General features: G+C 35.2%; 2 protein-coding genes and 1 long non-coding RNA gene across 3 annotated transcripts; 2 read left to right on the forward strand and 1 right to left on the reverse strand.

The window, feature by feature from the left end:
- Position 1: 1 nt before the first annotated feature.
- LOC111297012 (membrin-11-like) lies at positions 2-2918 on the forward strand. The gene is made up of 4 exons (XM_022891538.2): positions 2-255; positions 1488-1608; positions 1736-1885; positions 2389-2918. The coding sequence occupies exons 1-4, from the start codon at positions 2-4 to the stop codon at positions 2548-2550; spliced, it is 687 nt and encodes a 228-aa protein (XP_022747273.2). The 3' UTR covers positions 2551-2918.
- A 2450-nt stretch (positions 2919-5368) lies between these two features.
- Positions 5369-11404, forward strand: LOC111297975 (putative inactive leucine-rich repeat receptor-like protein kinase At3g03770). The gene is made up of 8 exons (XM_022892612.2): positions 5369-6443; positions 6707-8249; positions 8587-8720; positions 9302-9542; positions 9943-10148; positions 10267-10316; positions 10642-10753; positions 10947-11404. Exons 2-8 carry the CDS (start codon positions 6896-6898, stop codon positions 11223-11225), a joined length of 2376 nt encoding a protein of 791 aa, XP_022748347.2. The 5' UTR covers positions 5369-6443; positions 6707-6895; the 3' UTR covers positions 11226-11404.
- On the reverse strand, positions 8103-10947 carry LOC149515584 (uncharacterized). Its single transcript, XR_016346823.1, has 3 exons — positions 10885-10947; positions 8374-8448; positions 8103-8183 (listed from the first exon to the last, which is right to left on the reverse strand). It is a non-coding gene; the product is annotated as an uncharacterized LOC149515584 (long non-coding RNA).
- Positions 11405-12284: the final 880 nt, after the last annotated feature.

Consider the following 12284-nt stretch of genomic DNA (forward strand, 5'->3'; position numbering starts at 1 on the left):
CATGGCAGCGATTGAAGGAGGAGGGACATTATCGGAAGTCTATCAAAGCGCAAGAAAGGTACTTCTTCGAGCAAGGGATGGGATCGAACGCTTAGAGAGGCTCGAGAGCTCCGTCTCCGGCGGTGGAGGACTCGACTCTCCTGAACTCTCTTTCGCCGTCAAAAAAGATATCTCTCAGATCCGCTCCCTTTGCGCCGATATGGATCGCCTCTGGCGTTCCGTCGCCGCCAAATCGCAACGCGATCTCTGGAAAAGGTATCATCATCAAAACGCCTTCTCAAACTCAATGACATTTTTCACTAGTTTCAGAAAAATTAGGGTTCATAATAAGTTGCCAAGGTTGCAAAATTCTTGTAGTTAATTTATGCAAATCCTTCATTAGGTATTAAATATCAATAATTATCTTTAGTTAGTCAATTTGATTCAATGTTGTTACTTTTGATTATATTCATCTTCAATCTTCGAAAGATAAAGGGATTTCGGTTGAGGCCTTTGATAAAGGATAATGTTTGATCATTTATTTTCTTGAAATCTTTCTTATGGAAATGACTTATTGTGCCTGATTGTTTCAATGAATTAATCATTAATAAAATCCTGAAATTTACGTTTTTGAGTGCCTTAGCTTAAGTTTTATAGGGATTATGATGTTTGTACAACGTATATTTATCACCATTTATCCTTGAGAAATTATGCAGAGGAGGTGGGAGGGGGCACGTTTAGAATGTCAAATTCTCAATTATCCATACTAAAAGATTGATGTTTGTGAGAAGCCTGGTAATTAAGTGTGGTTTTCTTAGGGATGGTTCAGTCAATGGTTTGGATTCTGGGTGACTTTGAGCAAATTTCAATAAGACCGAATGGTATGCAATTAATACTAAGCTTGATAAATTGCAATAGTGTAGAGGGCAGCTTTGCAGTTTCACTAGAAGTTAAATTTCATACTTCATAGACTCAAATATCAAATAGTAGGTTGTGAGCAAAATAAAGCGTCTGAAAGAGAGCAACTCATGGAAAACTTTGCGTTGTAAAATCAAAGCAACACGTAAATTTTTAGAAGGAAAACTATTTTAAGCTCAAGACTTGATTGACACAAGCTTCTTTATGGGCAGTCAACTGCTCTATGTCAGATTGTCAATTATTTGAGTTACAATCAAAGCAGCACATAAATTTTTAGAAGGAAAACTATTTTAAGCTCAAGACTTGATTGACACAAGCTTCTTTATGGGCAGTCAACTGCTCTATGTCAGATTGTCAATTATTTGAGTTTAACAAAAAACTTTTGCTTAGTTGTATGCCTACTGGATTAGATTGTTTCTTTAAGGGTTATGAAGTGTGCGAGTGCTCTTTTTTTGCTTTGGTGAAACTTTGAACAAGTTAGAGCTGTTTTGATGATTTTCAGTTACCATGCCTCTTGGTGTTATTATAACTCAATATCCACATTAGTTTGATGGTGTTACATCTTGAGACTATTTATATTTTGCAAACAGAAAAGTGGAACAAGTGGCTGAAGAGGCTGACTCTTTGAAAGATAGTCTGGACAAGTATTCTATGAGGAATCAGAGACGAATGTTGGAAGCAAAAGAGAGAGCTGAATTGCTTGGAAGAGCTGTGTGTAAATCTTTTCTTTTGTTGTTTCTCTGTTTTTTGACAATTTTGTTAGTGTGCTATATCATTCTTTTAAGGGAATGGAGCTTATTTTAGTTTGCGATGAATTCATTTTATTATTTTTTTTTAGAATGGTGAGTCAGCACATGTCTTGAGAATTTTCGATGAGGAAGCACAAGCAATGCAATCAGTTCGAAACTCGTCAAGGATGTTACAAGAATCTTTTGCAACAGGAACAGCCATCCTTTCCAAATATGCAGAACAAAGAGAACGCCTCAAGGTATAAACACTGAGGTCCTTTGCTGGCACATTTGTAGTTAAATGGTTAAATGAAAATTTAACAAATGGAGTTAGTTAATTTCACAGCAGATTTACCAGTTTTATTATAGGTTAATTTACTCACAATTGATCTTATATTGGTAGTGGTTCTTGGTAACTTGGGTTTCTTTTCTCTGCCACCCTTAATTACAAACTGTCATAACTCGTAAGGAAGTACTACTTCTATTAGTGTTATTGTGGTCTGGATTAGTTATTGGCTGCTGTATTAGCTTTTTATATATAGCTGAGCGCACAAGTTTATATTCAGAAGTATCTGTTGTTTATCGAGTAACATAAAGAGAATTCCTCTACTGGTGATATAACTAAAGTGATTGCTCATAAAATGTTGTTAGCTAAAACTATATGCTTGAAATGTGAAAATGGTGGTTGCTGATGCGTTGATGTTATTGTGACCACTGTTAGCTGTACATTAAGTTTTTTAACCAACTTCTTGTTGTTGTTCAGAGAGCACAACGAAAGGCTTTGGATGTACTTAACACAGTGGGGCTCTCCAACTCTGTCTTGAGGCTTATCGAGAGGAGGAACCGTGTTGATACATGGATCAAATATGTGGGGATGGTTTTGACAGTCATCATTTTATATTTCTTCTGGAAGTGGACCCGCTGACTCGCATTCGCTTCTTCCCTACATAGTACAAACACATTTGTTTTCTGGATCTCTTATCATGTTAAGAAGGCAAAATAATACAAGTTTGGACGTGAAGAGCTTTGATAAGAACAGATGACAAAAAGGACTTTGCCATTTCAAACTTGCATCGAACAGGGAGTTGTTGGTTCTTACAATTTGTACACGCCTAAAAGACGAGTTATGAATATGTGAAAAGAGTTCGTAGAATAGATGACCAAAGTTATTACAGCTTGCTTGGTCACTTTGTATGGATGCTTGATATGACTCAGGATTGTATATTGTTAACTTTTAGCAAAAAGTTCATATGAATTTGACAAAATTAGAAAAAAAAAACGTGTTTAATGTTATATGATAATTTTTGTGTTTTTAAAGTGTATGATACAATATGAAATTTTTTGATGCCGAGTGTGGATAAGTTTAATCTGGTGATGCATAGGCGGCCAAATAAAATTGGTAGAAATTGAGGTAAGTTGGTAAACCGATTCCTAATCGGATTGTTAACGTTGTTGGAGACTGAATTCATTTCATTGCAAGCAGGCAGGAAGGTAGGCAGGCACAACCTCAAGTTAGAGATCGCAACTAGCCACATTCAAAGGAAAATGACCCAATCAGACCTTTTATTTAATAAAAGCCATTCACAAATTTAACATTCTCATTTGTTTTAAGCTGTCAACAATCTTAGAAAGACGAGTTTCTCCTTTTCATCCAATGTCTACTTTTGCTTAGGACTCCTCTCCTTGTTTTGAAGATGATGAACCGACAAACTTTTTCTTTTCTTATATGATTTGGCTAAAATATAATGTGATGGTACGATATAAAAATGATACAAAAAACGATATAATAATAATAAATTTTAAAATTTTAATAAAAAATATATATTTGATAAAATAAAAAATATATATTTAATTTTTTATATCGATACAAATTATAATATGTAATTTTTATATAAAATATAATATAAATAAATGAATTATCCATATTTTATATAAAATAAATATATAAATTATCAGCGTTTACATATGAATCTCTAAAGAAAACATTTATCTCCGATATGAATGTTAAGAGTAAATTTCAAGTTGGCATGGAAAGAGACAATTGCTTACTCCTAAAGAGATCTTCAAGGAACGAGAATAATTAAGCCATGATCTTCTATTGAAATAGGACTGATTGCTGCTGCAAACATGGGAAAAGTGACAAGAATTATCATAAAGGAATCAAATGCCGAGACTATCCTTGCCATATACAATTTTATATGCAAAAACCTAGGGTACCCTTGACATTTTGACCTCTAGGAGGGTCAGGATTTGGGGTCCAAATCCGTGGCAATGATGAAGTCTCTTTTGGATTACTAAAGAAAATTCAATCTCCCATCAAAATCTTCAACCAATAAACTTTCAATCATAATGGATTCGAAGTTTTGAAAATTTTCTAGAAAAATAATTCAGCAATGAAAGTGGAAGGCAAAAAAAGGAAGGAAAAGGACATTGTTTAGAGGAATCCCCACAAACCTTTTGCGTATCTCAAATCTATGGTGAGCTTTTGTTACTTGATTTTATATATTTTATAACTTTAATAAGTGGGTCTTGATTTCTTTTAGAAAGTTCCCCTATTGAAATTTGCTTTTCCCTGTTGGGTACCACTGCTTTTGCTGGTAAGTGTCTGCTTTTCCTGCAGCACGAACTAATGCCAGCAAAACAATTATGCAAAGAAATTTATGAAACCATCAGATTTCTAAATTTATAGAAAACTATCTGCATTGAGAAATATCATGAGAGAAACAATTTGGGTTTAAAGGCACAAAGTACAGTACAAAGAATAGGGAGATGAGATGAAAGTATCGAGAGACAGTCTGGCTGGCATGACAAGGGAACATGCATGTTTGAGTTTCAAGACAATATGTCGACAATTTGACGTCACCAAATTGGCAAAAAAATAAATTACCCTTTTGTTTTTGGTCATAAATAAAATTATGTTCTTCATTATTCGTTATCATTACTCTAGGCTTCAGTTTGCAATCAAATTTATGACAAGTGAGGTTCAAGCCAGATTTATGTTGAAACCTGTTTTTTTCTTGGATGCTTTTTGCGTATGTATGAAGACTGGAGACTGTGGGGATGTTGAAACTTCATACTTCATTAATAAGTTGACTACCAACTTGTTGAGCTTTCCCTAAAATTTACTTCAGGTAACAATTAATCCACAACTACTTTCATCTTGAAGCCAAACATGTTTTTCCTACATTACATATTGAGACCATTTTTCCTGGTCTTATGAGTCATCAATTTCAGTAAAGACAAGAGTTGGTACTAAATCATAAATCATTAATAAAGACCATTTTCTTTTTTATATAGTTTTTCATGTATATACCAACAAAAGAAAATCAAGAATAATAAATGGGTTAGTATAGTTGTCAAATTTCACCTCTTGGTGTCTTCCAAGAAGAAATAATACTACTAGTGTCACGGGTCGAGACTCAAGCTCCGAACCCGCGCGGCTCCGGGACCCGGGCATTCACCCTTCCGGCGTCCCAGATCAGCCTTCCGCCACGGTTCACACCCTTGTGAGGTATTGTCCGCTCTGGCCCCCTTGGCCTCACGGTTTTGTCCTACAAAAGGCGCCTCACAAGACGGAGATGGTGTGAACCTTTTTATACCCCAGTGACCTTCCTATTATGTTCGATGTGGGATTCAGGACTCCCCCTTGGATCCGTGACACTAGTACTAAGCTAAAACTGGTGACAGTGTCACCACACCAGTCATAAAATAATGAAACAACCTGAATTTCAAATGAGAAGCTTACTATTGAACTATTGAAGTTAAATGCAAGTGGTACAAGGCCTAGAAGCAAAGCAAAGAGAAAGAATAAAAGAATAAAAAGAAAAGGCGCCGAAGGTAACAGACAAACATGGAAGCGGAGTCACAGCTCAAAGTAGACAGGACCATAGAGCGAAAGCTTACATTACAGTCTGTACTAATGTGCCTTCACATGTTTTTGTTTATAACATAAACTTGTCAATCCATTATTTATCCAAATCTGACAACTAAAAAGCTGTGAGCATGGCAACCTGAATTATGGGGAATAAAGGGTTCTTCTGTCTTCTATAGGAATTCTTTTTTTTTCTTTTGCTTTTTCAACTCCAGCTATAGCTTCTCTTTAAGACCTTCTTAAGGGAAAAAGAAAAGAAAGAACAGTGACAAAGTTATAGAAAGAGAAAGAAACTTGTTTGTGAGTTCCTTTTTTTTTTTTTCTTGAGAAGGAAAATCTGAAATGTCGCTTTGTGGGATTTACATGTCAGCTTTGGTGTTAAATATTTGGCTGTTAAAAGCTTCTTTGAACCCGTGTCACTTGTTTGTCTTGGCTTGCATCACCAACAAACTGACACTGGTTTTGGAAAAAGGTTTTCTCCTGCTATCAGTAGGATGTAAAGTTCCCTGAGTGATGATAAGTTGTTAGGGTTTTGTTGTTGTTGTAGTGTGTGGTCAAAAAGAGTTTGAGGACAGTTCTGAAAAGCAAAAAGAAACAAACTGAAGTGGGTTTTTGGTTGGGGTGTTTGTGTGGTGAACAGTTGAAGTGTGAAATGCAAGGGAAATTTCATAATCTTTGGTTTAAGTTACTTTGAGAAGTTATCTTCTATATTGGGGAGAACTTTCTTTTAGAGATTTTGCCAGGAAGTTTCTTCATTTTGAAGTGACAAATATTGATTCTTAAGTTTGTCTTTGTGACTAGTTAGAAGTCTCAAGTGCTCTCCAGCAAGAAATTCCTGCTCCAAATTTATCTGCATCTACCTTTTGAGGAACGTTAAGAAGAACCAAATGCTGTTTCACAGGGCACACCAGTTGAGCTGGGGTCTGTTCAATCTGTTCTCTCAAGAGGTAAGCTTTATATAATCTTTGAAACAAGTTATGGTACTGAGAACACTCTGTTAAAAATTTGTTATACAAAAATAAATGCAGTCAAAACTTCATGTAAGCGTTAGGCCAATAGAAATAAACTCTCTTTAATTTTGTTTGAGTGCCTCTTTGGTGCTGAATATCTCTACTTAACGGATAATTTTGTGCTAAATTTTAAAATCTCAGTTTTCTACCTATTTGAGCTTTTTCTTATCCCAATGTTATTATTATGGTAATCTTTGCAGAGCTTCCTTAATGTGATCTTGGAAATGTGAGCTTCAGTGATTGATAGTACAAACTACAACACCCTTTTTGCTGTTTCTGCAAATGTGGACAGAATATTGCAAGATTGGTAACCATTTTTAGTTGGTTGTGTCACTGCAACTTATGTTCATTTTCTAGTCCTTCAAAACTGCTAAGTTGCTTTTCCCCTAATGCTGGTTCTGTATATGCTTCCAATGGCGAAAAAATTAAAGCACCAGGCATTGCTAGTTCTTGCCATAATATTGCTTTTAATCAATCACTCAGAGCAACTACAATCCTCCCAGACTCGTAAACTTTTAAGGCTTCGACTGCTTTTGAATTATCCAGATATTTTAAGTAGCTGGAATAGCACCACAGATTTCTGCAACACTGAACCTACATCCCAAGTAACCGTTGTATGCTATGAAGAAAGCATAACTCAGCTGCTTATAATTGGAAAAAAAGGAACTCCTGTGCTACCTAGAAACTTTTCCATGCATTCCTTTGTCAAAACACTTGTTAAGATTCCAGACTTGAAAGTCCTTACATTGGTTTCTCTTGGTTTATGGGGACCATTGCCTGGTAAAATTGCAGGTTTATCCTCATTGGAAATACTTAACATGAGTTCAAATTTACTATATGGAACCATCCCTCATGAGCTTTCATCTGTTACTAGCCTTCAAACACTCATTCTTGATGATAACATGTTCTCTGGTCGGCTACCTGAATGGCTAGGTTCATTTCCAATTCTGACTGTTCTGAGTTTGAGGAAGAATTTGTTCAATGGCTCTTTGCCTGGTTCTTTTAGCAGTTTGGAGAATCTTAGAGTTCTTGCACTTTCACATAACCACTTCTATGGAGAAGTGCCTGATTTTAGCAGTTTGACAAATCTTCAAGAGCTTGATCTGGAAGATAATGCTTTTGGACCTCAGTTTCCTCAGCTTGGCAACAAGTTGGTTCGCCTTGTGTTGGGAAAGAACAGTTTTAGGTCTGGCATTCCTTCTGAATTGAGCTCCTATTACCAAATTCAATGGCTGGACTTGTCATCCAACAGATTTCTTGGGCCATTTCCTCCATCATTGTTATCCCTACCTTCCATAACTTGTTTGAATATTGCAGACAACGAACTCACTGGGATGCTTTTTGAAAATACCTCTTGCAATGTAGAACTTAAATTTGCAGATTTATCCTCAAATCGTTTGACTGGACACTTGCCAAGCTGTTTTTCAGATTCTAACGATAGAGTTTTCGTGTATGGTCAAAATTGCCTGGAAACTGGAAAGGAAAACCAACATCCTCTTTCCTTCTGTCAAAATGAAGCCTTAGCTGTGGGAATCTTACCTCATCATAAGAAGACCGAACCTTCTAAAGTAGCTCTTGCCTTCGGCATAACAGGAGGAATTCTTGGTGGAATAGTACTTCTTGGTCTCATTTTCTTATTTGTTAGGAGGTTGAATGCAAATAAGACAAGCAATAAACCTACAACAAGATTGATTGCAGAGAAAGCATCAACTCGGTACGCGTCAAAGTTACTATCTGATTCAAGTAAGACTCCTCTCTGTCTCTCTTTCTCTAGTTACAAACAATGACTCCAAATAGACTTGATTGACAATGAAATTTTTATCCAGGCAACCCAAATAGTTTGGTCATAAGAACTAAGAAGACTTACCCAGGTTCAAGTTCAACTATCAAAGTTTAATGAACAACTCTCCTGTTGAATATGTAATTGTCAGATTCCACAACCCTACGATCATGTCATTTGTTGGTTAGGACAAATGCACAAAGAACAAAGAAAAAAAAATCAATAAATATAAAATCAATGTGTCCTACCATAGCTTTCATTACTTGCATATATGATCATATGATTTTTGGCTACTTGAAGGGTATATATCTCAAACAATCAACCTGGCAGCACCGGGACTTCCAGCTTATCGAACCTTTTCATTAGAAGAACTTGAGAATGCAACAAACAACTTTGACACAAATGCTTTCATGGGTGAAGGTTCTCAAGGGCAGGTACGTGATGTGGTTAACATATAACTTATATTTTTGCCTTGCAGCAGTAGATTTTACTCCCATTATTTTCTCCAAATATGAGCTTCTTGAAGTTCTATTTCACAGCCATTATAGGTTTTCTTACTATGCTTCCTCTCATAACAGACTTTTTCTGTCTGGTTGACTCCATTTAACTCATTTTCAAGCTTCTGTTTTCTGAACTAAAATTCGTTTAAATGGCCTTTTTCTTTTATTTCTTGCTTTTTTGATCAACCCTTTTGCTTTTGTTTTGGAACTTTGTTAGAATACAAAACCAATTGCTGGGTTATTGACCACTAGTTTAATGAACTCAATTAAAAGTTGAATGATTCTCTGATTCTTTAACACAATTTGTCTAAACTGGTGGTCTGATTTTCAAATCCTAGAAGCCTTGTCATTGGTAAAACTAATTCCAACAATTTGCAACAGCATAATGTGCTTTCATGGATATTGTTCAAAGCATTTAATAGTTTTACTGACCATTTTTTTCTATTATCTACATCCAAAATGAGGGAAAATTTTCCTTTGTAAAATCTTTTAACACATTGCTTTTATGATTTCAGATGTATAGAGGTCGGCTGAAAGATGGCACCTTTGTGGCCATTAGATGCCTAAAAATGAAGAAAAGCCACAGCACTCAAAGCTTTCTGCACCATGTAGGCCTGATTTCTAAATTGAGATACGGCCATTTAGTCAGTGCTCTTGGGCACTGCTTTGAGTGCTACTTGGATGATTCAAGTGTCAGAAGAATATTTCTCATATTTGAATACATACCAAATGGCACTCTAAGAAGCTGGATATCTGGTAATTCTGAAGATAATCTATTTAAAATTTTTCTGGACAGATGATTGTGAGGCCATGCTATTTGCACCCTTCATTTCTGCATCTTAGGGTGACCAGACACATGAATTATCCATTTTGTTTATTCTTTGACTGGAAGAATTATTTTGTTCACCGTTTGATAATTCGAGTGGATCATTTAAAAGTATGGAATGAAAAAAAAAAATGTTTAGCTTACGTATGAAAACGAGTGACTGCTTTGTTCAGTTTGTTTTGCTGTTGTTCATCAACAAGACAACAGCATCCAATCTGTTTCATGTTATATATAGAGACATAAACCTGTCCTCCATCCTGACAGACCTGATTGTTTATTTTATTATCTATAGTTTGGATGGTTTGGTATCTTTGACATTCTGGTTGGCAGAAGGACATGCCAGACGATCACTTTCATGGGCACGACGCATATCAGCCGCAATAGGGATAGCTAAGGGCATCCAATTTTTGCACACAGGGATCGTGCCTGGTTTGTACACAAATAATCTGAAAATAACAGATATTTTGATGGACCAGAACCTTGTTGCAAAAATTAGCAGTTACAACCTGCCCTTATTTGCAGAAAGTGCAGGAAAGGTATGAACACTGAAGAACAATTTTTTTTCTTTTAATTGCAACAAATATTTTCATTCTGTAGGGACTTTTTTCTTCCTGGAAGGTGTAAGATAATATTTAGCACTCCTCATTCTTGCAGGTAGGTCATGCGACTTCTGCTCTACCTAAGGATCCAAACAATAGTACAAGGTTTGTAATGACTTATGGATGATACTGAAGTTATACAGTTATAGTTGGAACCGATATTGTTAATCTAAGATGTCTGTGATGCTTTTATCTGTATATGGCTTGTTTGAAGGTAAAATTCATGTAAACAAGATCCATGATGTTTAGTTGTATGAGAAGTAAGGAGTTCCATTGATCTGAACTTCTTATTTTTCATGCAGTCATTCATCTTGTGAAATGGCTATTATATTCCCTCCCTCAAAGTTCATCCCTACTGAGTTCAATAATGAGAGAATCTAAAATATGATGTTTCATTAAACTATTACCTTTGGTTTTTGTTCCTTGACAGGGTGAGTTATGGTGATAAGGTTGATGTCTATGATTTTGGAGTGATTTTACTAGAAATGATTCTGGGGACGCCATTAAAATCCAGGAGTGAAGTGCAAAGTCTTAAAAGTCAGGTAAATCGTAGCCTTACTCTGTTATGATTGTGAGTTCCAAGTCTCATTCCCATTTTCTTTCATTTCTCATAAAAAAAAAAGAAAAGAAATTATTCTGATAGCTGCTTCCTATAAAAAGAAAGTTGTGTTACCTTTCCAGACTGTACAAAGAAACTCACAAATCCTTAATTGATTATCCTTTAACCCTGTGAAGTTACAAGCAACCGTAGCAACAGATGAAGCAACTAGAAGAAGCATAGCCGATCCAGCAGTTCAGGCATCTTGCTCGGATCAGTCACTAAAGACAATGATGGAAATTTGCAACAGATGTCTGCTAGAGGACCCTTCTGAGAGACCTTCTGTTGAGGATGTTCTGTGGAACTTGCAATTTGCTGCTCAAGTTCAGGACGCATTGCGGGTAGATTCCCATAGCAGTGAAGGATCTCCAGGTTCTCCTTCCCAACCCCCACACTTTCGTGTTTCCTTCCATTAGCAACAACTTTCAGGTATTTCTACTTCTCATCAAAGTTGTTGTCAGGTTGTGGAACTTGTTAGTTGCATTGATTTAAAGCGTGAATGTGAACTCAGAGCTTAGCTCATATAGCCACTCTTAAAATGTAACATTCGACAGATTTGAGATTTGAATCTCAATACTTACAATCCCTTCCTCTATCTCTAAGCTGTAGCCACCATTTTACCAAAAAAAATTTTTAAAAAAAAGTCAATGTGAACAGTAATCTCTAATTATCAGAGTTAGCAATCCAGTTAATTTGAAAAGTTGGAAATTTCAGAACCAAATTGTCTGTACCAGTTTTCAGAGAATTTTTTTTTTCTTGATAATTCACAATTACACTTACTGTCTGAACAACAAAAAGGAATTGCTGCAAGGCCCTTATTATGTTGCGCTCTTTGTTCATAGTTTTTATGTGTTTATTTGGATCCAGGTTTCCTAAATTAATGTTTTTTTTTTTAATTGATTCAAGTCTATAACTTATGAATGATACTGCGAACAATTGCAGTAAGAAGCGACAACGACCTTTCTTTAACCTCAATTCTTTCATATTTATTTAAAAAAAAAAAAAAAAAAAACTAAAAGCAAGAAATGGACCGAAAGAGAAAAAGAATGATAGATCTGATTGTGGGTAGGAAAAAAAAAAAAAAAAGAAAGAAAGCAAAGAAGATGAAAAATGAAAAAAAATAAAAATCTACTCCTACTTAACCTTTGGCCTTTGTATTTTTTTCCTCAACCCAAAAGATTTGTTGTATAAAACTGAAAGGGTTCATGCGGAAGAGAAGTCATTAAAAGAAAGGCTCCAATCTCTACAACTTTCATTTTATAGATTTTTTATTCCCCCTTTTTTTTTAATTTTAAAAGTTTAATTGATTATAATTTAAAGATTAATTGATTTAATTTTATCATATGACTAAATTTTATTCAATTAAAAATTTAATTGAATCAAAATAAAAAATTAAAAGTTAATTGATTGCAATAAAATATTATAAAATTAAATAATTATTGAATTTGTGCTCGAAATTTTTTTTCCTTTGTTGA

Source organism: Durio zibethinus, chromosome 12 (assembly GCF_047325235.1).
Source record: "Durio zibethinus cultivar Kanyao isolate XHJ-2024 chromosome 12, ASM4732523v1, whole genome shotgun sequence".
Taxonomy (NCBI): domain Eukaryota; kingdom Viridiplantae; phylum Streptophyta; class Magnoliopsida; order Malvales; family Malvaceae; genus Durio; species Durio zibethinus.

What these genes read in the sequence shown, in the direction of transcription:
- LOC111297012 (XM_022891538.2), top strand. Translation starts at nt 2, where the DNA reads ATGGCAGCGATTGAAGGAGGAGGGACATTATCGGAAGTCTATCAAAGC. An exon ending in CAACGCGATCTCTGGAAAAG is followed by an intron (nt 256 to 1,487) that starts GTATCATCATCA and finishes TTTTGCAAACAG; the next exon opens with AAAAGTGGAACAAGTGGCTG. An exon ending in AACAAAGAGAACGCCTCAAG is followed by an intron (nt 1,886 to 2,388) that starts GTATAAACACTG and finishes GTTGTTGTTCAG; the next exon opens with AGAGCACAACGAAAGGCTTT.
- LOC111297975 (XM_022892612.2), top strand. Translation starts at nt 6,896, where the DNA reads ATGCTGGTTCTGTATATGCTTCCAATGGCGAAAAAATTAAAGCACCAG. An exon ending in AAAGTTACTATCTGATTCAA is followed by an intron (nt 8,250 to 8,586) that starts GTAAGACTCCTC and finishes GGCTACTTGAAG; the next exon opens with GGTATATATCTCAAACAATC. An exon ending in TTGCAGAAAGTGCAGGAAAG is followed by an intron (nt 10,149 to 10,266) that starts GTATGAACACTG and finishes TCATTCTTGCAG; the next exon opens with GTAGGTCATGCGACTTCTGC.